The sequence below is a fragment of the Leptonychotes weddellii genome, chromosome 1 (assembly GCF_054177405.1).
Source record: "Leptonychotes weddellii isolate Sample4059 chromosome 1, ASM5417740v2, whole genome shotgun sequence".
NCBI lineage: Eukaryota > Metazoa > Chordata > Mammalia > Carnivora > Phocidae > Leptonychotes > Leptonychotes weddellii.
The window spans coordinates 10,127,753-10,152,840 of record NC_138369.1 but is presented as its reverse complement, the minus strand read 5'-3'; the positions used below and the strand labels follow the sequence as shown (position 1 = coordinate 10,152,840).

Below are 25,088 nucleotides of genomic sequence, written 5' to 3'. Positions count from 1 at the left end.
CCCCCCCCCCCCCCCCCCCCCCCGAGAGGGAAGCAAGAGGGTGGAGAGAAGACCCTGCTCCAAGCAAACAGTTTTCCTCTCTCTATTCTGGCCCAAAGCCATCATGGCAAGGAAGGAGGTTCTATTATTATCCCCACTTTTCAGAGGAGGAAACTGAGGCCCCAGGGAAGTGACCAACCTGGGGTCATGCGTCAGTGAGTCAGGGCCAGAGCCAGGCTCCCAGCCCAGACCCGTCCTAGCTGAGAAAGGGAAGCTCTTGACATTGTTTACCCCCAAGACATCCCTCTACAGAGAAAACAATGAGTACTTAAGGCAGGGCCCCTCCCGCTGCCGGGTCTCAGGAAGGGGTTCTGGCTCTCTGAGCTCCAGCCTTGATTCATCTTCCCCCTGAGAAAGGGGCCATCAGCTCTGGCTTGGAGTCCCAGCGAGGCCAGCCCCTTGGTGGGCTAGCCTAGGCAAACCGTAGACTGTGGTGTCACCAACCACATGGGAATTTTAGATGCCTCCGATCAGGGGCCAGGGCCAAGGTCCAGCATCAAATCACTCAGCCCCCCGATCGGGAGAGTCTCTTCCTTCTCCACTCTTATTCCTTCTGGGCCTTCACAAAGTCTCCGCGGTGCCAACACACTCCCACTTGCAGCTCTCCCTGAGATCCCAAAGCCAGGGTCAACCCCCAGCCCAGCATCAGCTGTGATCCCAAAGCCAGGGTCAACCCCGAGCCCAGCATCAGCTGCGATCCCAAAGCCAAGGCCAACCCCCAGCCCAGCATCAGCTACGATCCCAAAGCCAGGGCCAACCCCCAGCCCAGCATCAGCTGGATGGAAACACAACGTCCTGCTTTTTCTGTGGACATTTTTAAGTCATTTTCTCTTGATGGCAAGTGCACTAGTTTTCCTTTTTACCTGATAAGACTGTGTCCTTTGGGTATCCATTTATTTAAGTTAAACACACACGCACAATTGATGTGAAGACAAATAAGGAAATATTGGTTTCAGGGGAAGGTGGCTGGATAAGACAAAAGTTGTGATGCAGTTTTGGAATATAGGTGAGGTTGGGGGGCGGTGAGGTCCTGAGCCGACGGCCAAGAAAGAATTCTTGAGACGTCTTTGGTGCAAAATGGTGGTTTTATTAAAACACAGGGACAGGACCCGTGGGCAGAAAGAGCTACTGCACCGGGGTGGTGAGGGGTGGCTGATTATATACTTGGGAGTTGGGGGAGGTCAGGAAAAGGGAGGTTTCAAAAGGATTTTCATAAGCTAAAGAAGACCCTCAGGATCCTGGAGGCCTGGCTATTATCAGGCTAAGATTGGTGTTCCCTCTGGCAAAGCATTAACATTAAGAGAGTTGGGAGCTTCCTGGAAGAAGGTCCCACAGATCCCACCCAGGAGTTGGGGACCAGGGGGAGATTGCAGGGTGTCAGCTGGTGCTTTGTCCTCAGCTAGCCTTCTGCTCCCTCAGCAGTGGCAATGTGGAAGGTTGAAGATGGGGAGTTCGGCCCTGGCTCTGAGCCAGACACACAGCGAGTCTCATTCAAGTTCATTGCCATCACTTGTGATTCGGTTCGTTTATTCAACCCATGTGTCTTGAGCAGCTGCTGGGGGTTGAGGACACGAGGAGGAATAGGCAGAGAAGCCGGCGCCCTTGTGGGGCTCCCAGTCTAGTGGGGCAGACAGATGCTAAACCAGATGCGTGAGCCCCTTGGCGGTGGGCGAGGCAGAAAAGGGATGAGGCAGTGCAAGGTTAAAATTTTCTACAGGAGACCAGGCAGGCTTCTCTGCCCTGCATGAGGTTGATGCTGGGGCAGAGAACTGGAGGAGGTGAGGGAAGAGCCGTGGGGGTGGGGTGTCCCTGGAGGGTGTACCAGGCAGAGAGCACAGCCCATGCCAAGGCCCTGAGACAGGACCAGGCCTGGTGAGGAGGCTGGTGCAGCTCGGGCAGAGCAATCCGGGGGGTGAGTAGGAAGTGAAGGGGGCACGGGGGGTGCAGGTCAGGTAGGGCCTGTGGCTGCAGTGAGAACTTCGGGAGCTTTGGGACAGCGTGAGCAGGATAGGACATGACTGGCCTCAGGTGTTCAGGGGCACCCTCTAGTCGCTGTTGGGGGGTGAAGGTGGCAGCCAAAGACCAGGGCAAAGGCACCTGCACTGGTCCAGGCGTGTGATGTTGGGGGCTTAGGAGCCTCGGTCTCTGAGATATGGCCAGGGACCACCCCCCTTGCAGGCTGGTGAGCAGGAGTGGGTGAAGAATGTAGGCCAGGGCTGGCCAGGAGCCGTGACTCCTGGTCAGGCTGGAGCCGGAGGGGGGGGCAGGGGGGGGCAGAGCCAGCCAAGGAACGTGAAGCTGCTCGGCCCCAGGGAAGAGCCAGGGAAGGAAGGGAGTGGGCCAGCGGAAGCAGGACTTGGCTGAGGCCCCCTCCTCCCCGACCAGGAAACAGCCTCTGAGCCAACCCCTGACCCCTCACGAGAACCTCTGTTAGGCCAAGGAGGGGGAAGGGCAATCCAGACAGCAGGATGGCTCCTGCAAAGGCAGGGGGGAGGGGTGCAGTGAAGCGATACCTCCTGAAATTTTGAAGGACTTTGGCAGGGTTTGAGTTTCTGATGAGGAGTACTGGTAGGGACAGAGAGGGTGGAGCCTTGAATGCCGGGTAGAAAGGATCTGGCTTTGTGGGCAGGGCACTGGGGAACCAAGGAGAGTGTGTGAGGAGGGGCAGGCTCCTGGGAAAAACCCTCCTGAGAATGGGTGAGGGGCTAGCCCCAGGGGCAGTTCTGTGGAGACAAAGGCCCTTTCGGAGGGGTGGGGGATACGACAGGGGCCTTGGGGCAAACTCCCAGGATCCCCAGGGCCCTGGAGACCCCAGATAAAAGGCTGCTGCAGAGGCCTGGAGCACAGAAGGTGGCCTCTCTGACCACTGTCTCTTTATCTGTAGACTGAGGAGGCCCACGTCCCAGTCCCACCCTCAACAAGTAGGAGTCTAATGGGAAGGCTGAACCCCAAAAGAGCCGAAGAGTCCTTGGAGGCAAGAAGGAGCCTGGGGTTGGGGGGCAGCAGGCCCAGGCAAGGTTTGTCCTTCCATCTGTCTGACTATTGTATTACCATGTCCTTCCTGCCCTAGCGGCTGAGGAGGCTCCAGGCCCTGAGGACCGAGGTGTGGCCCCGCCTGGCCAGTCTGCAGACGCGCAGCAGCGAGATGCCCACGGCGCAGCCTGCAGCCAGGGCCTCGGCCGGCCAAACGCCCGCGCACACGCCAGAGCGGCTGCCCTTGGCCTCCACCCCACGCCCGTCCCTCCCCACACCCCATGACGCCCTCTGATACTCTCACAGCCCCTCGCCCACAGACACGGCAGTGATGGCCCATCCGGACGCAGTGACGTCCACAGATGTAGCAGTGACGTCACACACACACCCGCGCGCGCACACACACACCTTCTGCCCAGCCCTTGCCCCATGTCGCACCCCTCCCAGGCGCTCACAGCATCCTCCCATCTGCACACCCCCGTGCTCCCGCCACAGCACCCTCCGATTTTCCCGTCTTCCGACTCCTCACCCCCAGTGTGCGGGGCCTAGGGGAAGTGGGAACGGGAAGCCATTAGCCTCCGCTCCCCCGCACCCCCCCACCCGGGCCAGAGAGTCTCCAAGCTCCCCTGCCAGGCCGCACCCGGACCCAGAGCAAATGTCCCCCACTGACCCCATCATAGCCCGCGACCCCGCGACGGCAGCTGCCCCTTGTCCCTCTCCCCCCACACCCAGCCCTGCCTGTGGCCCATATAAATGTTAGTGGCACTAAATAAATATCGAATCCTTTCCACGACTCCAGAGTGGTGATTTTTACTTTGAAAAGGCACCTCCTAGCCATGCCTGAGAAAAGACCCCGCAAGCTAGGATCCCTCCCCCTGTCCCCAGCCTGTCCCCAGTCCAGAAGAGTCTGGGGTGACACCAGCTTCCCTCAAAGCCCTGAAACTGCTTTTTAAATACCTGCTGTTCGGGGCGCCTGGGTGGCTCAGTTGTTAAGCGTCAGGGGCCTGCTTCTCCCTCTCCCTCTGCTTGCCACTCCCCCTGCTTATTCTCTCTCTCTCTCTCTCTACCACCACCCCCATTAAATAAATAAATAAAATCTTAAAAAAAGAAACAAAATACAGTTTCTTAAAAAACAGGTTATCCATCTGTGACTTTCATCTTCCTAAGATTTGCGAAGATTTCCCCCCAGGTACTGAAGCAGGACAGCTAACCCTCTCCAGAGTGGCTCCAGGAACAGTGTCACTAAAGTCTCAGGCCATTTGTTTTGTCTTGTTTTGTTTTGTGGCAAGATGGGATGTCAGAAAGGGCACCAGGGTCCAGTGGGAGTGCTTTAACACACTAATCACTAAATTCGTGGGGAAAACAGGAAAAAGTGCGTTAGAGGAATACAGGGAAATCTCATTGTACCCAGTAGACTGGAAAAAAAAAAAGTTTAAAAAGCCATAATACCTACTGCTGGTGAAGATGTAGAGAAAGCGCATTTTTCTACAGGACTAGTAGAAATGCAAATCTCATCGTGGCCCTCTGGAAATTAGTTTGGTGATATTTCATTAAAGTAAAGATGTACAAACCCTTTGGCTCAGCAACCCCATTTCTGGGATTTTACCCCTGAGAAGTAAAAACTCCAGGAAACAAAGTGGGTCAGTAGAAAAACGGCCTAAAAATTGTGGTCTAGAATCTCAGCTCAGAATGCCATTTGCTGCCTCCACCCCCCACCTCCACCCCCCATCTTCCCCACTGCCCCAGCCTGGATTCGCTCCCAGACCATTCTCCCGGGACCCTAGACGGGGAGGGGATGAGTCACAAGGAGCCAGGGCTGGCAACGCCACGCTTAAGGCAGGCTAGTCAGGAGGGACAAAGGAGCGATATTTCCTGGATACGGAAACCCCGGGTGAGAGACGCCTGCTGCAGGAAACACTCGGCTGGGGCCCCGCCAAGCCAGGGCAGAGGGGTCAGCCAGGCCAGGCCGCCCAGACAGGACAGTCTGGAGGCCCCAAGGAAGCGAAGACGTCCCTGACCCTCAGCCTACTGCCTGAGAAGCTGGAGACTGGGAGAGGATGATGACACCAGCCAGTCCCAGCAACCACAGGATGTCTGAGTTTTGGGTTCTGGAGCCAGACATCCCCGAATCCAAATCTTGACTCATTCGGTCTCAGCCTCCATTTTCTCATCTGAGAAATAATCGTTCTAAACTTTCTGGACACATGGGCACGGGTCTGACTTTTTGTTGGTCTCTCCCATCCAGAGCGTCCCAGGATATCATCCCTCCAGCTGGCCCCCACGCCCGGCCCTGCTGGTCCAGAGAGACTTTTCCATCATGGGATCTGACCATGTCCCTCTCTGGCTCACACACCCTCCATGGCTCCCCATTACCCTGGGAACAAAGTCCAGTTCCTCAGCTCTGTTGTGTCCCCCTGCCCCCCGCCGCTGCCACCCCCACTTCCAGTGCAGCTCTTACCTCCAGCTGCCCTGGACCTTTCATTCTCTCGCTAAAGACTATCTCTTAATTTGTGCTCTCAGACTAGAATGCCTTTTTCTTCTTCCTCCAAGTCCTGCCCCCAGATATCCCTCCTCCAGGCAGCCTTCTTGATTGCCCCAGGTATTGTCCTTGCTGCCTCTGGGGCAATCCTCAGCTCCATCCCTCCCTTTATGCAGACCTGACCATGTAGCTCTGACTCCCCCAAGTTAGTGGCTCCTCCGGGGGGCAAGGCAGGGACTGGGTACCTGTCAGGGAGCAATTGGCAGACCACCTCCCTGACCTTGTGGCCCAGCCACTGGGTGAGGTTCTAACTCTTTAGGGATTTCCTGTGACCTCTATAAATAACCCCCATGGCTGCTTCCCACAAACCACCTCACCCTTCTTGGAAAAAAGGGACTGTAGCCAAGGACCTCAGTCCAGCTGTGTGCCAGGGCCCGGGGGAGGTGGGTGGGGCCCAGGCATCCTGCCCCAAGAGCGTCTCTCTCCCCACCCAGACCCTGCTCACCCCTCCTGGGAGCCCTCTGAACCCTCCTGATGTGGAGGACATCTGGACACACAGCCCCGCTAAACCTATGGTATTGCTTCTCTCCTCTGGGCCTGCTTGTATTCCCGAAAAATAGACATAATAGCAATATTCGTGGGCTCAGCTCACTGAGTGACCCTTTCCCTCCTGGAGCCCCCCATGCTGGGACAGCCCTTGCTGCTAAACAAGCAAACCAATCAATAGTGACATATTGCAATGAAGTCTGTGAAGACACAGGGTCAGGGGCCCCCTTTGGTTGGGTGGTGGGGGAATTCTAGATGCCTTCTGAAAACTCTCTTCATACCCTTTGTTGGCCCTGGCTACCTCCCAGCCTCTGCTCACCAGTGCCCTAAAACCTGAGAGCTTGTATGTTTGATCACTGGAAGTAGGACTCTTTTTCTGATTCTGGAAGGGATCCTGACCCTATTTAAGACTGTTTTTCTGCCTGTGGCAAGGGATTAACCGTTCACCTGCTGCCAGGTGGGCGTGGAAGCCTGGATCCCAGGGTCCTTAGAGGGCGAGAGGGTTGATGGGGGCTTCCAGGACCTTCTTTTGTTAGAGGAGGGCGCCCTCTGCTGGCTCATCACCAACATATCAGGCCCCTGTGAGTCTCAGAATCCAAGGCCTCACCACTAATTCAAAGGCACACATTCACCCCTATGTTCACAGCAGTATTATCTACAATAGCCAAATCATGGAAGCAGCCCAAGTGCCCGTCAGCAGACGAACGAAGAAGATGTGGTATATATACACAATAGAATATTATTCAGCCACAAAAAGAATGAAATCTTGCCATTTTTGCAATGACATGGATGGAGCTAGAGGGTATTATGCTAAGCGAAATAAGTCAGTCAGAGAAAGACAAATACCATATGATTTCACTCATATGTGGAATTTAAGAAACAAAACAAATGAGCAAAGGAAAAAAGAGAGAGAGAGAAACCAAGAAACAGACTTTTTTTTTTTAAGATTTTATTTATTTGTCAGAGAGAGAGAGCACAAGCAGGCGGAGGGGCAGAGGGAGAGGGAGAAGCAGACTCCCTGCTGAGCAAGGAACCCAATGCGGGACTCGATCCCAGGACCCCGGAATCATGACCTGAGCCGAAGGCAGTCGCTAAACCAACACACCCAGGCGTCCCCAAGAAACAGACTCAACTATAGAGAACAAACTGCTGGTTACCGGAGGGGAGGTGGGTGGGGGGATGGGTGAACCACGTGATGGGGATTAAGGGGTGCACTTGTCATGATGAGCACTGAGTAATGTATAGAAGTGTTGAATCACTATTTTGTGCATCTGAAACTATTATAACACTGTATGTTAACTATACTGGAATTAAAATAAAAAACTTAATGAAAGAAAGGGTCAAAAAAAAGAAAAAGTATCAAAGTCCTATCAATCAGATCCTCCCTCTCTTCCTCCAGCCATCTCCCTCCTCTCTCCCCCTCACTCACTGCTTCAGCCCTACCAACCACGTCCCTGTTCCTTGAACACACCATGACGCTCCCCCCTCAGGACCTTTGCACATGCTGTGCCCTCTGCCGGGGACACTTTCACCAGCCTCCTCCAACTGGTTTCCTTCTCACCATTTGACTTTCAGTACCAATGTCACCTCTGCAAGGCAGCCTGCCCTCATGTCCCTGAGCAGGCAGGTCTCCTCATCATAAGCTCACACAGCAGCCATGAGACTTCACTATAAGGAACTAGGTCTCTAACTTGGGCAGGGGCAGCACCTGTGACAATTAGTCCTCTTTGCGTTCCCAGCATCCTGCACTCGGCCTGTTGCACAGAAGGCCTGCAGCAAACTCAGACTGGAAGTCTGAACAAACCTATGTGCAAATCCCAAAGGTGGGGATGTCAAGCAACTAATTCTCTGAGCCTTAGTTTCCTCATCTGTAAAACTATAACAAAATACTCACTGTGCTGTGCTGTTATCAAAACCCAATAAAATGACATGTGCAATTCTAGCACATAGCAGGTGCTTGATAGTTACTGAGGGAATGAATGCATAAGCTTGGAGGGCATAGGGACCTGGGATCTCGCAGGTCTCTTTTAAAATATGAGGCAAATAAATAAATTAAAAAAATAAAAAATAAGTAAAAATAAAATATAAGGGGCAAAGCTTCAAGATTAATACTAAAAAAGAGAATGATAACTTGCAGAGCAATAAACACACACTTTACAAAATACAAGACAAAACATATTTTATAGGTGTATCCACAAGTATGCAAAACAGCAGACAGAATTCTGGAAGGACACAAACTGTGACCCCAAGGGATGGGACGGGGGGAGATTTCCATGTTTAAGCATTTCTGAATCACCTGAATTTTTTTATATTCCTTTAGTATTTGCAAAATAAATTAAAAACCGCAAAACAAAGATCCCTGAGGCCCTCCCACCCCTATCACAACCGTCCACTCCTACTCCCCCAGCATCGGAACCCGAAGGGAACTCCGTTGAGCTCCACTCCAGGGCTGGAACCCCTAGCATGTCCCTGCCAGGGAACTAAGCTACAGCCAGCAACAGGGAGCTCACCACCTCTGAAGGTGGCACTTTGCTTCAGCGTCCTGGGGCCAACTTCTTGCCCCAGGGGATGAGATTCTCACTCGGCCTAAGCTATTCCCACATGCCTCAGGGCTTCTGGCCCCTCCCCCCCAGCCTGGCTGGGAGCTTCAGTGGTCCCCTCACTTGCCCACGCAGAAGTCCCGGAAGATGATGTCCAAGACCTCCTCAGTGCCGCCTCCGCCTGTGATGCGGCCCAGGTGGCCCCGGGCGAGTCGCAGCGCCTCAGCAGCCAGGGCTAGGTCTTTTGTCTGCTTGTAGTGGCGGAGGGCATCCAGGCAGCCCTGGAGATGATGCTGGTGTCTTGCACGCGTCAGAAGTGGTGGGCCTGTGGACGGGTCCCCACACCTGCAAGGGACAAAGGATGCGGTCTTTCCCAACTTTCACAACTACCATTGGAAGGGGGATGATCACTTGCATTTTGTGGACCCAGAAAATGAGCCTGGGGGGCGGGTACGTGTCTAAAGCCAGTGGCTCTGCCCTGACTTGAACTTGGGTTGAGGCAGGCTGCGGAACGGGGACGGGCGGAGGCGGGGCGGGGGAGCCGCTCACACTTCAGCCAGCTCCTTCCTCAACGCCTCCAGGAGGCCATCCAAACCCTCTCCGGTCAAGCAGGACAGCAGCAGGTGCGGGGGCAGGTCGGGCCTGGGGTCTGGGCCCCCTGGAGGCAGCAAGTCCGATTTGTTCAGCACCAGCAGGAGGCGCCGGCTGTTCTCACTGGGGCTCCCAGCGCCTGGGGGGGCGACAACGGTATCCAGGAAGTTGCAGCTGGACGGAGAGCCCAGGTCAGAAGCATCCAGCACCGCCAGAATGAGGTCAGCCTGCTCCAGCCTGGGGGAACAGGGAGAACCAACCAAGAAGTAACGCCGGGGAGTTGAGTAATTAAGGGCACCTGGGGGGGGAGGTGGCAGAGCAAGAGGGGCGGGGCATGGCATGTGGGGGCGGGGCGGGGCAGGAACAGAGGCTGAATTCACACGGCGGCTCTCCCCACATCAGAGCCCCCACCCAAGAGACCTTAGCAGCCTTTCCTGATTCGGGAGGGACACAAAATAAAGGCAGCAAGGAGAAATGGAAGTGGAAGGGCTCTGTCTCCCCCTCCCACCACCCTACCAGCCTACCTCTCGCGGGCGCGCCGCACGCCCTCCTGCTCCACCGGCCCCACGCCCTCGCGCAAGCCCGCCGTGTCGCTCAGCAGCGCCGGGAACCCGGCCAGGTCCACGGGGGTCTCCAGCACGTCGCGGGTGGTCCCCGGCTCCGGGGACACTATGGACACAGGCTTCCGGCCTGGGATGGAATGGGGGGTGGGGGTTATCGCGAAGAGGGCGGGGTGGAGGCCGTAGAGCCCCTCCCCCAGGATCCACCTCCCGGCTCCTCCCCCACACCTGAACAGCTCCCCAGCTCCCGGCCGCGCCCCCGGCACTATGCCCCGCCTCCCACGCACTGAGTACGTTCACCAGGCTGCTCTTGCCAGCGTTGGGGGGTCCTGCGACCACTACGTGCGCTCCTGAGCGAAGCCTCTGCCCGCGCCTGGCATCTCGAAGATGTGCGCTCAGTGCCAGCTCCAGCTCCCGCACTTGGCTGTCAGCTGTGGATGGAAGAAAGCAGAGGGGTTGGGAGTGAGGGGGCCTCCAAGGGCTACGATGCCAGGTGTCCCCAACCGCTAGGAGGACCCACCTTGCTCCAGGACGCCCTCCTCCAGGTTGTCATCCTCACCAAAGTCGATATAGGCCTCCACGTGAGCCAGAGCCTGGTGGGGGAGGGGGACGGAGGTGGTGATGTGGTAACCCAGGAACCCCCCCCCAAAGGGCCCAGGTCAAGCCTGACCCAAGGGACCAGATTGGAGGCTCATGCACAGGAAGCTCTCACACACAGAATGGGCAGGGGGGTCTCTGAGGCAGGGAATGGGCGAAGAGGGGGCTTGCCTTAGTGAGAGTCTTGGCCCAGCCATGGCAGAGGTGGCCCAGTTCCCCGTCCAGCTGCCTCAGCGCCTGCCGCCGCTGCGCCTCGGTTTCTGCATGAATTAGATCCGCTAGCCCCTCCACCTCGGTCAGGCTCAGCTTCCCGTGAGCGAATGCCCGCCTGGTGAACTCACCAGCCTCAGCCGGCCGCAGCCCTGGCACACTGCCTGCGGGAAGGTAGTGGATCCTGAGCTCCCTGGCCCCCACCCAGATCCACTGGCAGAGCCAGACTTCGAACCCACGGCTGCAGACTCACCCAGGGCCTGCAGGACGCCACTCACCACCGCCGGGCCTCCGTGCACGTGGAACTCCGCGCAGTCCTCACCCGTGAAACTTTGGGGACCTAGTGTGGCGAGATGGGAGTCGAGGAGAGTACGACTAGGCAAACGCCTTGGGTGGGGGCTGGGAAACTGGGTCATGAGAGCTACAGCAGGTTCGGGATCTGGAACCCCTCACCTGGGAACCAGAGCACCAGCGCGTGGTCCAACGGCTCCCCGGAACGGGGGTGGCTGAGCAGGCGCAGGCAGGCGCTGCGAGCCGGGGGCAAGTCCCGGGGCGCCGTGAGACTCCGGAGGGCGTGGCCGCTGGAAGGACCGCTGGTCCGGATCACCGCGATGCCGCAGCGGCCTTGGCCGGAGCTCAGCGCGAAGATAGTGGCCCCGGAACCGGGGGCCGGGGCGCCGCTGCCCTGGCGCGTGCACGATCTGGGACTGGAGAGAAGAATCAGTGCCTCTGGGAGGCTCTGTGGCTGAGTGGCAGGTGGATAGGGCGCTCGATGTTCGGAAGATGCCCCAGGTGGAGGCTCTGAGGCTGGGGGGTGGGCAGATTGGAGCGTCTGAGGCCATAGGGTGACCCGATTGAGGTCTCTGAGAGCAGAAGTTGACCCAGATGTGGGTCTGCGGCGGGGGGGGGGGCGGGGGATATATTGTGAGGGTGAGGGCGCTGATGTCAGAGTGTGACCCGAATGGGTACATTGAGGCCAACAGGTGACCCAGATGTGGGCTCTGCGGCAGGCGGATGAACGGATTGGGGCTTGGGAAAATGTGAAAGGTGGTTCTGCCCCAGGGAACTGGGACCCAGATCCCAGGGAGAGGGTTTGGAGCCCAAGCAGCACCCCACGCTGTCACACCCGTTTCCCGTATCGCCCCACCTGCGAGGCCCACGTGCGGCCCGAGCTACTAGGGTCCACAACACCCGCCACATGGGTTCACAACCGGCGACCCGCCTACCCGCTCTGCCTGGGTGGCTTCTAGTCCTGACAGGAGGCTCCACCCACTCCGCGGCGTGACTGGTAAAGTGCTCCACGATTCTCGATCATCATTGGGCCCCTTAGGAGACTCACTGAAGATCTTCGTTTCTATTGGCTAGTGTCAGGGCAAGAGGCGGGGAAGGGGCTGGACGCGGGGGTGCAGCGAAATGGCGTTCCCCCGGCAACATCAGACCGAATTTTTAGGATCCTAGAACCGCGGGTATCCCAGACACCGGAAATGAAGGGTGGGAGGAAGAACCAGGCTTCGCCCAGGGCGGTAGGATTTACACCGAGGCGAGGGTTCCAGCCCCGTATTTTCCATCTGGCCACCCCGTGGCTTTAGGCGAAGCAAGAGCATCTCAGGGGCGGAGAGGGATGAGTTCCGGGGAACCCACGCCCTGGTCCTAGTAAAATCTCGTCCAAATTTCTGGGAAGATTCCTACCTGTGTTTCCAGAACTCTCCAAGTTTCTCGCTCCTCCCCTAGCTTTCCCTCCCGCCGTTCCTTCCTCCTCGGATTCCCTTCTTCATTTGACAAACATCCTCAGGACCTAGCTCCAAGGTCCCCCTCCGACAGGACACCTTTCTGGAATCCCCAGCACAGCCCTCTCTGCCTTCTGGGCTTTCCTGGCCCAGGCCTGCTCCTGCAGAGCTAAGTGTCCGGTCTGTGTCTGGCTCCCCGAAGGCCAGAAAGGGGAGTCTTGGGGATTACTTTCAGGTTAACCCAGGACAGCGCAGAATAGCGGAATATAAACGCTGATGGTGGAATTCCAGGCACTGGCTGGGCGGGGTCTCCACGGGCGCTTTCGCACGGACAATTCTCTGGTTCTTGGACGGAGCGGGCGGGCGACGCACTTGCACTTGGGAAGACTCTGTCGGACCCGCTAGAGTTCTAATTCCTGCCTCGACCCGCTTAACTTTTTCATTTGTAAAAGAGTGACAAACGCGGACACTCGCCTTCTCCGAGTTGTCCCATCTGTCATAAGTATACATCAAGTGCCTACTGTGTGGGCTAAGAACCAGAAGGGGCCCCTGCCCTCTCTGGGCTCTCAGTCTAACAGAAAAGACTACTCAGGACGATCAGGGTCCTGGGTGCCGATAAAATACAGAACGCCCAGTTAAATGTGAATTTCAGATAAACAGTAAATAAGGTTTTGGTATAACTATGTCCCACGTAATATTTGGGACATACTAAAAATGTATTCGTTTGTCTGAAATTCTTTCATACAGTGGGAGGACTGTATGTTTATTTGCTAAACTTGGCAGCTCTATCGGGTGCTCTCTGAGGAGGTTACCTCCTTAGAGGCGCAGGGGTTAACTGGACGGGAGGGCGTGAGGAGTGCCTTAAGTAGTTGACTGGCACATGCTAAGGCCCTGAGGCAGGACTTGCTGTAACTATTAATTCGTATTCTAGCTGTGAAGTTACTGGTACCTGGAATCTCCCCCAACCAGGCCCGCCCCCTCCCACGTCCTGCCGTGGTCACATCACGCCCAACTCAAGATTCCAAACCGCGCCCTTGCAGATGGGGAAACCAAGGCTCTGAGGCGGAGAATCCAGGCCCGGGACGGGCGGGGACGAGACCCAGAATTCGATGCGGGCGGGGACACATCCTCGGTGAATGCATCTTCGGTGCGGGCGGAGATGAGCACCAGAAAGCGAAGTGGGCGGGCGAGAACGAAATCCAGAAACAACACGGGCGGAGTCGAGAACCCAAGAGCGACATGCGCGGGGACGAGAAGGAGAATCGAGGTTCCGCGCGGGCGGAGACGAGAAGCAGCGCTCGGGCACGCGGGGACGGCGGCCGGCGCGGGCGGGCGCGGCCTTTGTCTCCACCTCCAGCGCGCTCCGCGGCTGCACCGGCCGGATGAGCCCGGGGCCCCCCGGCGCTCGGGCCGCCCGCAGCCCCTGACCTGACCTGCCCTCGCCATGGCCGAAGCCACCTCCAGCGCCGGGGGCACGTCCCTGGAGGGCGAGCGTGGCAAGAGGCCCCCGCCTGAGGGCGAGCCTGCAGCCCCGGCGTCTGGAGTTCTGGGTATGTGTGCGGCGGCTGGATCTGACAGGGTTGCAGGTGCCTGTGGTGCGCGCGGCGGCCGGACGGGGAGTGGGATTGGGGTCAGCCGTCCCGGGCCTGGAGTCCAGTCGACGGGCCGGCTTGTCCCGGCACTGCGGCTGCGGCGGGGCCAGCGCGGCTGGGACGGTACAGGGGGCGGGGGTCCCAGCGCAGAGACTCGGACACGCCCCTCCGAGAGCCCCAGCCCGGGGCTGAGCTCAGTCACCCTTTTGGGTTACCGGATCGCAGCCCAGCAGGGATGCGCTTGAGAGCCTCCTCGCAGAGGATACGGAATCACGGTCCTGGGTTCGAATCCCAGCTCGCCTGTGTGACCTTGCGTGCGTGACTTAAACGCCCTGGTCCTCAGTTTCCTCACCTGTGAAATGGGGGTAAGAACCGCACCCAGCTATGAGGACGCGTTGACATAATGTGGTGAAGCGCTCAGGGCTGCTAGTGAGCGCCCCATCGATTGTGGTTTTGGAGGCGGAGCTGGGCCTCAAGAATGAGTAAGATTTGTAAGGGAGGACCTGGGGGAAGGGCATTCCTGGAGGAGGGCCTGGCTGGTGCAAGGACGAGGAGGGAAGGAAATGAGCCGAGGCCAAAGCTTGCAGGTCCCTGGATGCCAGACTGAGTGCAGAAGAGCCGTGGCCAGTGTGCAAGCAGGGGCTAGGGCTGGAGGCACTCAACTGGAGGCTGGGGTCCTGGTCTGGGAGTGGCCTGACCTGGGCCCTGCCCTGCCTGCCCCCTAGATAAGCTTTTTGGAAAGCGGCTTCTGCAGGCTGGTCGCTACCTGGTGTCTCACAAGGCGTGGATGAAGACAGTGCCCACGGAGAACTGCGACGTGCTGATGACCTTTCCAGGTACCTGTGCCCGCCGCCTGCCCGGTGCCCAGATGGGCTCCCCTGCGCTGGGCTCCCCTGAGTAGGAGTCTGTAAGAGGCCTCGGACCCCTTGTGGCAAGAGCCATCAGTCCCTGTGCCCCTTGGCAGACACGACTGATGACCACACGCTGCTATGGCTGCTGAACCACATCCGCGTGGGCATCCCTGAGCTCATCGTGCAAGTCCGCCACCACCGCCACACGCGTGCCTATGCCTTCTTCGTCACCGCCACGTATGAGAGGCGAGTCTCTGTCCCTGGCCTCTCGCTGACCCTGCTACCCAGCTCCCCACCCTTCCAAGCACCAACTGTGAGGTTTAGCGCCCTGCATTTGTCCCAGGTGGCCGCCAGGTACACCAACCCTAGCTCCAGGACGGTGAGCCAGGGTCTCCCCATGACCCCACCTCCGTGTCTTCCTGGCAGCCTACTTCGAGGAGCCGACGAGCTGGGTTTGCGCAAAGCGGTGAAGGCCGAGTTTGGCGGGGGCACCCGCGGCTTCTCTTGCGAGGAGGACTTCATCTACGAGAATGTGGAGAGTGAGCTGCGCTTCTTCACCTCCCAGGTGCGGCCAGCTCTGGCTCCCAGTGCGCAGCCCTAGCCCTTGGGCTGCTCTTTCCTGTGCTCAAGCCCTGCCCTGTCCCCCGCAGGAACGCCAGAGCATCATCCGCTTTTGGCTGCAGAACCTACGCGCCAAGCAGGGCGAGGCGCTGCACAATGTGCGCTTCCTGGAGGACCAGCCAATCAGTAAGCAGGCGGGACCGACTTCCAATCACACGTGGGGAGTTGGGTGGGGCTCTTAGAATACAGCCTATCAATGCGAGAAGGTGGGGCCTAGAGACAACCGACCAAAAAAGCTAGTGAAGAGTTGGGTGGGGCCTAGAGACATCAATGGTGTGGCGGGGTGTGGCCCTAGCATAGGGGTAGGGTTTACTCCCTGGGAGGCATTTCCAAGAGACACGGTTCTCTGGGTCTGGGATAAGGTGGGGGCAGGACCATGGACAGCACTCCATGCACTGTGTGGTGAGGCCCTGGGCCTCAGTTTCCTCTCCAAGAGACCAGCTGCTCGAAGTTCACCTTCTGACGTCGGCTTTGCACCATTCCTCAGACCTTCGGAGCAGTGATCTGAGGCCACATGGCTTTATTTAAAAACAGGGTTCCACACTGCGCCCCCACCTGCCTGCTTCTTCACCTCCCAAATTCTGAAGGAGAGCCAGATATTCTGTCCACTCAGAACTCCTCCCCTGGGAAGAGCCTCTGAAGATTTAAAAGCAGGGAAAAACTGTGACTTGGGTTTCGGGTGGGGCGGTGGGGAGGTGGTGGGACTGGCCAGGCCAGGCATAGGCAGAAGGGTGGGGCTCATCCGCTCTTGTCCCCCAACAGTCCCTGAGCTGGCGGCCCGCGGGATCATCCAGCAGGTGTTCCCGGTCCACGAGCAGCGCATCCTGAACCGCCTCATGAAGTCATGGGTGCAAGCTGTGTGTGAAAACCAGCCTCTAGGTGTGGCCCCAGGTGGGGTGTGTGCGGGAGTCTCAGGAAGCGGGCAGGGCTGACCGGGACACCCCTGTGCTCCTGGCAGATGAGATCTGTGACTACTTTGGAGTGAAGATTGCCATGTACTTTGCCTGGCTGGGCTTCTACACATCAGCGATGGTATACCCAGCTGTCTTTGGCTCTGTCCTGTACACATTTACGGAGGCTGATCAGGTGCTGGGAGTGGGCTGGGCTGGGGCTGGAGTGCCTGAGACACCCTCCTCCCTGGGCCAACCTGGCTAACAGCTCAGCCTTCTGCCATCCCCAGACAAGCCGGGATGTATCGTGTGTGGTTTTTGCCCTCTTCAATGTGGTCTGGTCAACCCTGTTCTTGGAGGAGTGGAAACGGAGGGGGGCAGAGCTGGCCTACAAATGGGGGACGCTGGACTCACCTGGGGAAGCTGTGGAAGAACCGCGACCCCAGTTCAGGGTCAGTTGGGGGTGTCTGAGTCCAAGGACTCCAAGAATGAGAGGGGGAGGTGGGGGGGGTTACTGCAGGGGCAAAGACAAGGTGTGAAATAGGGCTGCAGCATCAGAAAGGGTATGCCAGGTGCGGGGCTCTGCATGCTCCGAAGGAGAGGCGTGGGAAATTGCATTTGAGGGACTGGGAAAGGTAGACTAGGTGGGGGCACCGCAAAAGCAAAGGCGTGATGGAGGGAAATTGAATTCTGAGGTCTTGGGAAAGGTGTGGGGGGGGCAGGGGCAGCCCCTCCGGCCTCATGCTGAGCCCCACCCTCTGCCAGGGTATCCGGCGCATCAGCCCTGTGACGCAGGCTGAGGAGTTCTACTACCCGCCCTGGAAGCGGCTGCTCTTCCAGCTGCTTGTGAGCCTCCCCTTGTGCCTCACGTGCCTGGCCTGCGTGTTTCTGCTCATGCTTGGCTGCTTCCAGCTGCAGGTGACCTCCGGCCCCTACCCCCGGCCTTGGCCCTGACCTGGCCACTCCCGGCCCAGGTCCACTCCGGCCTGAGCCCAGATGCCAGGATGACCTGTGAACCCCCTGCCCCTGCAGGAGCTGGTGCTGAGCGTGAAAGGGCTGCCCCGTCTTGCCCGCTTCCTGCCCAAGGTAGTGCTGGCTTTGCTGGTCAGCGCGAGTGCCGAGGGCTATAAGAAGCTCGCCATCTGGCTCAACGACATGGGTACGCCCTGCAAGGGGAGGTCCTGTTGCCCTGGGGAGGAAGGTCCCTGCTGCCCTTCAGGGCCCGCGCTGCCTTCAGGGGGCCTGGGCCACCTCCTCACTCACCCCCTTGGCCCCCAGAGAATTACCGGCTGGAGAGCGCCTATGAGAAGCACCTCATCATCAAAGTCGTCCTGGTGAGTGGGGGGCCAGCAGGTGGGCAGTGAGGACTCTGCATGGGGCACAGGAGGAGCTCCTGGGGACCGGGCAGCAGAGGGATTGCCCCCCTGCTTCCTTCCCACAGTTCCAATTTGTCAATTCCTACCTGAGTCTCTTCTACATCGGCTTCTACCTCAAAGACATGGAGCGCTTGAAAGAGGTGAGATCCCAGCCCAAGGCAGTGCCCCTCAGTGGTGGCCAGTGGGGGGCCGGACTTGGCCCAAGGGGTCCACGGGCTCTCCAGCCCCTCCCCCCCGTCCTCCATCCTTCTCTCTCTGTCCGTCCGTCCGTCCGTGTGTCCTCTCTCTGCCTGTCGCCCCCCCATCTGTCCGTCCACCTGTCCGTCGGTCCCTCCACAGCTCCTGCTCGTCCTGTCCCTGTCCCAGAGCCTCGAGCGGCAGCTTCGGGCGGTGCTGGTTCCGCTCGCGGCCCTGCGGTTCCACCTGCTCCTCCTCTCCCTCCGGGGCCTCCTGCTCATGGCCCGGGCCAAAGTAGGGGCAGATGGCGAGCCCGCAGGACCTCTCCAGGGCGGGCAGTGTGGCTGTGCTTGGGGCCTCACGCTGCCTGAGCTGAGGGTGCATGTTCCAAGGGGCCGGGGCTCTGCTGATGGGGTGCAGACGGCAGGGGCCTCCTGAGGCCCTGGGCCCCAGCTGAGCTCCCGGGCAGTGCTGCAAGCAGGGGGACCCTGAGCCACAGCAGGGTGGAAACATGCGTTGCAACCCCAGGAGGTTGACTCAGAGCACTGTGGCCTGCCGGGCTATGGTTTGTGGCAGAGGAATGGTGGGAGAGGCTGCAGAGGCTGAGTGCTGGGGCCTCCATGTCCCGGGACATCATTACAAGGGGCGGAGTCAGCAGTTAGGTTCAGGGCATGTGTCTGGAAACTTGCTCCTGGAGGGCGGGTCCCCAGTCCCAGAAGCCTGGCCCGGTGCCCCGGGCTCTGCCCGCGCCCCACGTGGCCTCTCTCCTCCCCCTTCCTGCCCCCAGATGCTGGCCACTCTGCTGATCACCCGCCAGTTCCTCCAGAACGTGCGCGAGGTCTTGCAGCCGCATTTGTACCGGCGGCTGGGCCGTGGCGAGCTCAGCCTGCAGGCAGCCTGGGAGCTGGCCCGTGCCCTGCTCGGCCTGCTGAGCCTCCAGCGCCCTGCACCCCGTCGCCTCGAACCCCAGGCCGAAGAGAGTGGCAGCGGCGGCGGGGCCCGCAGGTGTCTCGGTGGGGGCTGCGGGGCACCTGAGGAGGAGGAGGAGGCTACAGTGGAGCGGCGGCCGGCAGGGGAGGGTGGGGAGGTGGGGGACAGGCCTCAGGAGGGCAAGGAGGAAGAGGAGGAGGAGGAGGAGGAGGAGGAGGAGGAAGATGACGAGGACGAGGGCGAGGAGAACGGCCTCCTGGACTGTGGGCTCCGGCTGAAGAAGGTCAGCTTTGCTGAGCGAGGTGCTGGGCGGCGGCGGCCTGGCCCGGAGGCCCTCCTGGAGGAGGGGAGCCCCACTATGGTGGAGAAGGGGCTGGAGCCGGGAGTATTCACGCTGGCCGAAGAAGACGATGAGGCCGAAGGGGCTCCCGGCAGTCCTGAGCGGGAGCCTCCGGCCGTCCTGCTCCGCCGGGCTGGGGGCGAGGGCCGTGACCAGGGGCCAGATGGGGGCCCGGACCCAGAGCCTGGTTCAGGTGACTCGGGCCGGAGGCAGCGGCGGCAGAATCGGTCGTCTTGGATTGACCCACCCGAGGAGGAGCACTCACCCCAACTCACCCAGGCCGAGCTTGAGAGCTGTATGAAGAAGTACGAGGTAAGGAGGGCGTCTGAGGCCCAAGGCCAGGCCCTCAGCAGGGCAGGGCATGCGGCCTCAGGGTGGAGGTAGGGGGCGTGATGAAATGGGGCCCTGGATGTGGTTGGGAACTTGCTGGACGGGGAGCTCTGGGTCCATCCAGGAGAATTGGAGGGTGGGAGGTGGCCTTGAGAGAAGAAGGTAGTCGAAGGTCGGAGGCATCCGGGTCTGAGGGAGGGGACCCAAGGCCACACCCGGGCACCCGTCTGCAGGACACCTTCCAGGACTACCAGGAGATGTTCGTGCAGTTCGGCTACGTTGTCCTCTTCTCGTCTGCCTTCCCCCTGGCTGCTCTGTGCGCCCTGGTCAACAACCTCATCGAGATCCGGAGCGACGCCCTCAAGCTGTGCACGGGGCTGCAGCGGCCCTTCGGGCAGCGGGTTGAGAGCATCGGCCAGTGGCAGGTGTGGGGAGCGGCCGAGGACTCGGAGCCGAGGCCCGGAGGGAGTCCGGGTGCGCTGGGGAGGGGCAGGAGGCCCAGGAAGGGTGACCGGACCCCACCTGAGCCCACCCCTGCCATGTTCCCCTGCAGAAGGTGATGGAGGCCATGGGCGTCCTGGCCATCGTGGTCAACTGCTACCTAATCGGCCAGTGTGGGCAGCTGCAGCGCCTCTTCCCCTGGCTCAGCCCTGAGGCGGCCATTGTGTCTGTGGTGGTGCTCGAGGTGGGGCCTGTGGCTGCATGGGGGAGCTGGGGGGCGGCAGGGCGTCCCCGAGCCTGCAGCCTCCTCCTCTGTCGCCTCAGCACTTCGCCCTGCTCCTCAAGTACCTCATCCATGTGGCCATCCCCGACATCCCAGGCTGGGTGGCTGAGGAGATGGCCAAGCTTGAGTACCAGCGCCGGGAGGCCTTCAAGGTATGGGGCCGGGGCGGGGGGCGGGGGGGGCCGCGGGGGCGGGGCCCGGGCTCCGTTGCTACCTGCACTCGGTGGGGCTTCTCAGCCTCGGCCTCGGCCCGCAGCCAGCTGAGCAGGAGGGAAAGAGGTGGGAGGCCAGGGTAACGATGAGCGCGCTGCCCAGGCCGCTCCCTCCCAGAACCCCCGGTGGCATCCAGTACCAGCCTGGCACTTGTGAACCTTTAGTCATCGCCAGCTCACCAGCAGTGTCCTGTTTGGGGCCAGGGACACGGCGGATGCTTCCTAGAAGCCCAGCTTCTGCCACATTCCCCAGAAAGCTGCCGAGTGGGCCAAGGAGCTCACCAGGGCCAGGCGACGCTCTCCGTGATGATGGAAACATTCTGTGCCCCGTGTGATCCCTCACTATGGGGGGCCGACGGGCACTTGATGTGGGGCTGGTACAACCGAGAGACAGAATTCTTATTTTGTTTTATTTTAATCACTTAAATTGGCATTGACAAAGACACATGTGGCTCCGGTCTGTGTCAGTCGTGACTCTGTCCCTGGGTCTCCAGAAAGCAGAGGACGGTTGAGGCCCAAGCTGTGTTTACGTTCTCCCAGTTCTTAAGACGGTGCCTGGCACATGGCTGGGGACAGCGTCGAGGGCCCGTAATGTCCGTTCCCTTCTCAATTCTCAGAAAGCGCTGGCATGGATCCAGGATTGCAGTTGGTGCCTAATAAGTGGTTAGATCTCTCCCTACTTCCTCAGAGAGCCCCGGGGTGGGTCCAGGGGTGCAGCGGGTGCCCAGGAAGTGTTGGGAGCTCTCCCCACTCCCGCAGAGAGCACCCGTGAGGGCCTGGGGCCTCAGCCGGCACCTGCCCACACCGCCCGTCTGCCCAGTCCCGGTAATGGCTCTGTTGCGCCCGCAGAGACATGAACGCCAGGCCCAGCACCACTACCAGCAGCAGCAGCGGCGGCGGCGGGAGGAGGAGGAGCGCCAGCGCCACGCGGAGCACCACGCCCGGCGAGAGCGCGATGCCAGCGGCCGGGAGGAGGCTCGGGCCGAAGGCTCAGGGCTGGACCCCGCTGCCCCTGAGAAGGCCTCCGCCAAGGCCAAGGGCAGTGGGGCAGGTGGCCACGGGCAAGAGCGGCCCAAGCGCCCGGGGTCCTTGCTGGCGCCCAACAACGTCATGAAGCTGAAGCAGATCATCCCGCTGCAGGGCAAGTTCCTGTCGTCTGGGGCTGCATCTTCATTGGCCAGCGCGGGGGCTGGCCCTGCCGCCCGGCCACCCCCTGCCCAGTCACCCACGGGTAGCGACACCCGCCTGCCAGCCTTCCTCAGCTTCAAGTTCCTCAAGTCGCCTGAGACCCGGCGGGACCCAGAGCGCAGCCACTCACCGCCCAAGGCCTTCCACGCCGGCAAGCTCTTCCCTTTCGGCGGGGCCCGGGCTGACACCGGGGCCAACGGGGCAGGTGGGCAGGCCCGGCTGGACGGGACCCCCGGCGGTGGAGGAGGCCGAGGCCAGCGGAGTGGGCCGATGGACGAGGCCGCGGCTGAGGAGCCGGACGCCCCCCGGCCCGAAGAGGAAGGCTCAGGTCACAAGCTTTAACTCGGGGGTGGGGACTCTGGGCCGGGCTCGGCGGGAAGGGATGGGGTGGCCAGGCCTGGGGAGAGGGGCTGAAGGGGACAGAGGAGGCCCGGTCTCTGGTACCGGCTGGGAACCTGGGTATGTGGTACGTGGAGCCTCTCAGTCAAAGCCTGCTCAGTGTCTCCAGGATCCCGACAGCCAAAGCCCCCTGTCCTAGTGCCCCTCCCAGGGCACCCTGCCCACCGTGCTCTGGGGCCAGGAGAGATGAAGAAGGCTTCTTCGCCACCTGGCCCAGCCTCTCCTGCCCCTATGATAAGGCCCCACACCCAGCTCACTCTGGGGGGACTAGACCCCCCTCCCCCCAGGCCTCTATGCAAGTCCCCACCCTGCAGCCCAGCTGTTCAAGGAGGCCTTCCTTGGAGGTGGGGGCTGCAGCTGCCCCCACCTGGGGAGCTCGGGGTGCTCGGCCACAGGCTGCATCCACATCCATGCTGAGCAAGAGGTGCCAGCCTCACGGACCCCCACCCCCACCTTGCCAGTCCCAACCCCAGCCCAACCCAGCCCCAGGCTCCAGCAGCTCATCCCCCAGGGAGCCCAAGAGGTGGCAGCTGCAGCACCAGGGACGCAGGTCAGAAATCAGAGGGACTTCCTCAGATTGTCCTCTCCCCATGATGGGGAAGGGCCCAGTGCCCAGAGGCAGGGGAGGCACCAGAAGACGCCCACCCCTTGTCACTGATCAGAAGCAATAAGGCCCTCCGTGTGCCTGGAAGCCCGGGAGGGAGAGCGGGCAGGGTCTGAGCGGGGTCCGGCGGCAGGGGCGGCACCCCCCCGGAACGGCCCCTCTCGCCTCCGCAGGGACAGCGCTGGCCCCCGTGGGCGCCCCTGCCCTCCGCACCCACCGCAGCCGGAGCCCCGCGCCGCCGCCAACGCCGCTGCCCCGGCCCCCGACGCCGCCCGCAGGCTGCTGGCAGTGGGACGGGCCGTGGGGCTGCGGGGGCGACGGCGCCGCCCCCCGCCAGGCCCCCGCCCCCACCGCCGCCGCCGCCGCCGAGTGCCCGCCCTGCGCCCTCGCCGGGCCCCCGCCCGCCCCGCCGCCCCTGCCGGGGGACGCCAGCTTCTACAGCCTCCCGCCCCCGCCGCTGCCGCGCACCTCCGAGCTCCCCGAGGCCCCGGCGCCCTCGCCCAGCCCCAGCCCCCAGGCCGTGTGCTGGCCCAGCGGCTGGCATTAGCTCCACCCGCCCGCCCTGCCTTCCTGTTCTCATATGCAATATCAGTCCGTCGACCGGGGCGGCGGCCGCCACCCAGAAAACGCGCTTCGGCCCGACGGCCCCCAGTATTGGCTGCCCTGTCCTGGGGCAAGGCCGGGGACCGGCCCGCCCCCCCCCCCCCGCCATCTGCCGTTTTCCTTTCGACTTGGATGGGGAAAACGAAAGGAAACCCCAAAAAACCAACAGAAAACACACAGAATAGGCGATTATTTATTTGTTTTTAATTTATTTTGTCATATTTTTGTAAAACGGCAGAAATGCAATAAAAAGTATATTTCAACAGTGCTCGAGGACAGAGCAGTGGAAGGGGGATCAGGGGGCCCAGTGACTTGTAGTTGCTGCTGGCTTTGGGGGGTACCTAGCAGGCCTAGGGTGGGTGCCCCTCCTCCTCCTAAGAACTGGGTCTTGAGGCCACAGATGGAAAACTCCAGACTGCACCAACTCTGAGTCGGCCCAGATTTGGGGGCCAACTTCAGGCCTGGGTCCCCTGGGAGGAGATGCAGAGCCTCAGGCCCTGGCTTCAGCCTCCTAGACAAAGGAAGAAATCTCAAAAGTGTTGGAAAGACTCAGCAGTTTGGGTGCCAGGCCTGGGTCCTGAGTTGGCCTTGGCCCTTCCGGGGGACAGAGGTGACACAGTCCTCTTTGCCCCACTTTCTGGCATAACTGCCCCCCACCCCAGGCTGCCATCTGAAGAGCCACACGCGGTGGAAAGAACTTGGGGTAGGAAAATCAGAAGGCACCTGGCACCGGAGTCTGGATGTTGAGGGGATGGCACATTCGGGGATGGAATTGGGGAGTGGCTGGGACACCCCACTGTGGGACCACTGTCAGACCCGAGTTGCTGGGCCTCTTCGTTGTGTGGTCAGGAATGGGACGCGGCCCCTCCCCCTGCCCCAAGCATGTCCACAGCTAAAGGCTCAGAGCCTGATGCGCCCTGCTCCATGGCTGGGGGAGCTCAGGGGAGCCAGCGTGAGGAAGGGGCACTTCGGAGGGCTGCGAAAGAAACCAGGGTTCACTGGAGGCAGGAGAGCAGACTGTGCAAAGGCACAGAGGTGTGGGAAGGCAGAGTTTGGTGTCTGAAGGAGCAGAGGAATAAGGGGGCGGTCCCAAAGGCAGGAGAGGTGGGCAAAGGCTGGCCGAGGAGCCTGCACTCCGGAGACCTCAGTGGGCCCTGGCCATGGGACCCCTGCCTGAGCCATGGATGACACTGACAGACGAACCCAGTCCCTCAAGGGCCAGAGAGGTGAGGACAGGGGTGCCACCGGCTCCCACTGTCCTGCGGCCTTTGAAGCTGAACCGTACTCACTAATAATCAGCGACACCACGTGCCTGCCTAGGGGCAGACCGAGCCCTGGGACTGGGGATCCCAAGGCATCTAGAACCTCTGGGCACTCAGCCCACCACAACACTACCGAGGTCAGCTTGTATTTTGTGAGCACCTGCCTTGTGACCACAGGGACACAACGTAGTGTAAATGCCGCCCACAGCTGGGAGGAAAAGCCCCTTGGCCCCACGGCACAGTTAGGTGGTAAACCCCAGAACCTTCCACCGTGGGAGGCGCTGGGTGGCCCAGGCCCGAGCGGTCTGGCTCAGGCAGGGAGCTCCACAGTGATAATCTGGGGTTGGCGCCCCCTAAGGCCTGGTGTTCCTTCCAGCTCCATGGCCCAACCCCCCACTTCCCCCAAAGCCACAGCACTCAGCTCCCAGACCACAGCCCCCACCTGGGGCTGCTGTGGGGGGAGAAGCAGTGTTCCCCTTGGCCCCAGGCCCAATGTTTGAAGCCTCAAACCTTCTGCCTGGAGCCTGAATGCCCCCTACGTCTCCAAACTCAGGCCCAAACCCAGCCTAGCTGACAGCCCGTGAGTGGCTGTGTGTAACTCGCCGACCAACAGCCCCTGGGCTGGGTGTTCCTCGCAGCTCCATGTGCCTCGTCTCTGAACCAGGGGCACTTGAGGCCGGGCCACCTGGGCTGTCTCCGCGGTGGCTGGTGGGCATGCCACCCTGAC

The 25,088-nt window shown here is 60.5% G+C and overlaps 3 protein-coding genes across 6 annotated transcripts in view; 2 read left to right on the top strand and 1 right to left on the bottom strand.

The window, feature by feature from the left end:
- PLVAP (plasmalemma vesicle associated protein) overlaps window positions 1-3,798 on the top strand; it is a 7,860-nt gene extending 4,062 nt beyond the window's left edge. Inside the window, exons 5-7 of one of the 4 annotated variants that reach the window (XR_014143926.1) lie at window positions 1,757-1,817; window positions 2,924-3,013; window positions 3,110-3,798. Coding sequence is in view for 3 of the 4 variants with exons in the window: in XM_081815219.1 (XP_081671345.1) it covers window positions 2,924-2,972 (49 nt within the window). In the remaining variant the exon portion in view is untranslated. The remainder of the gene's footprint in view (window positions 1-1,756; window positions 1,818-2,923; window positions 3,014-3,109) is intronic. The other 3 variants (XM_081815219.1, XM_081815229.1, XM_031018096.2) reach the window with 3 other exon arrangements.
- Window positions 3,799-8,199: 4,401 nt separating this feature from the next.
- GTPBP3 (GTP binding protein 3, mitochondrial) lies at window positions 8,200-12,573 on the bottom strand. Its single transcript, XM_031018101.2, has 9 exons — window positions 11,683-12,573; window positions 10,989-11,242; window positions 10,789-10,875; window positions 10,497-10,699; window positions 10,249-10,321; window positions 10,016-10,159; window positions 9,693-9,858; window positions 9,127-9,405; window positions 8,200-8,922 (listed from the first exon to the last, which is right to left on the bottom strand). Exons 1-9 carry the CDS (start codon window positions 11,733-11,735, stop codon window positions 8,697-8,699), a joined length of 1,485 nt encoding a protein of 494 aa, XP_030873961.2. The 5' UTR covers window positions 11,736-12,573; the 3' UTR covers window positions 8,200-8,696.
- Window positions 12,574-13,486: 913 nt separating this feature from the next.
- On the top strand, window positions 13,487-23,367 carry ANO8 (anoctamin 8). Its single transcript, XM_006747255.3, has 18 exons — window positions 13,487-13,812; window positions 14,580-14,690; window positions 14,819-14,951; window positions 15,132-15,270; window positions 15,356-15,452; window positions 16,089-16,205; window positions 16,285-16,412; window positions 16,507-16,668; window positions 16,982-17,134; window positions 17,249-17,375; window positions 17,495-17,550; window positions 17,658-17,732; window positions 18,557-19,351; window positions 19,603-19,794; window positions 19,923-20,054; window positions 20,135-20,245; window positions 21,155-21,821; window positions 22,670-23,367. The coding sequence occupies exons 1-18, from the start codon at window positions 13,707-13,709 to the stop codon at window positions 23,041-23,043; spliced, it is 3,675 nt and encodes a 1,224-aa protein (XP_006747318.2). The 5' UTR covers window positions 13,487-13,706; the 3' UTR covers window positions 23,044-23,367.
- The last annotated feature ends 1,721 nt before the right edge of the window (window positions 23,368-25,088 follow it).

Excerpts from the sequence above, each read along its gene's own strand:
- ANO8 (XM_006747255.3), top strand. The coding sequence starts at position 13,707 with ATGGCCGAAGCCACCTCCAGCGCCGGGGGCACGTCCCTGGAGGGCGAG. Across the intron at positions 15,453-16,088 it reads CCTGGAGGACCAGCCAATCA|TCCCTGAGCTGGCGGCCCGC; the intron begins GTAAGCAGGCGG and ends GTCCCCCAACAG. Across the intron at positions 17,376-17,494 it reads CATCTGGCTCAACGACATGG|AGAATTACCGGCTGGAGAGC; the intron begins GTACGCCCTGCA and ends CTTGGCCCCCAG.
- GTPBP3 (XM_031018101.2), bottom strand. The coding sequence starts at position 11,735 with ATGTGGCGGGTGTTGTGGACCCTAGTAGCTCGGGCCGCACGTGGGCCT. Across the intron at positions 10,876-10,988 it reads GCTGGTGCTCTGGTTCCCAG|GTCCCCAAAGTTTCACGGGT; the intron begins GTGAGGGGTTCC and ends TCGCCACACTAG. Across the intron at positions 9,406-9,692 it reads GTGCGGCGCGCCCGCGAGAG|GCTGGAGCAGGCTGACCTCA; the intron begins GTAGGCTGGTAG and ends CTGTTCCCCCAG.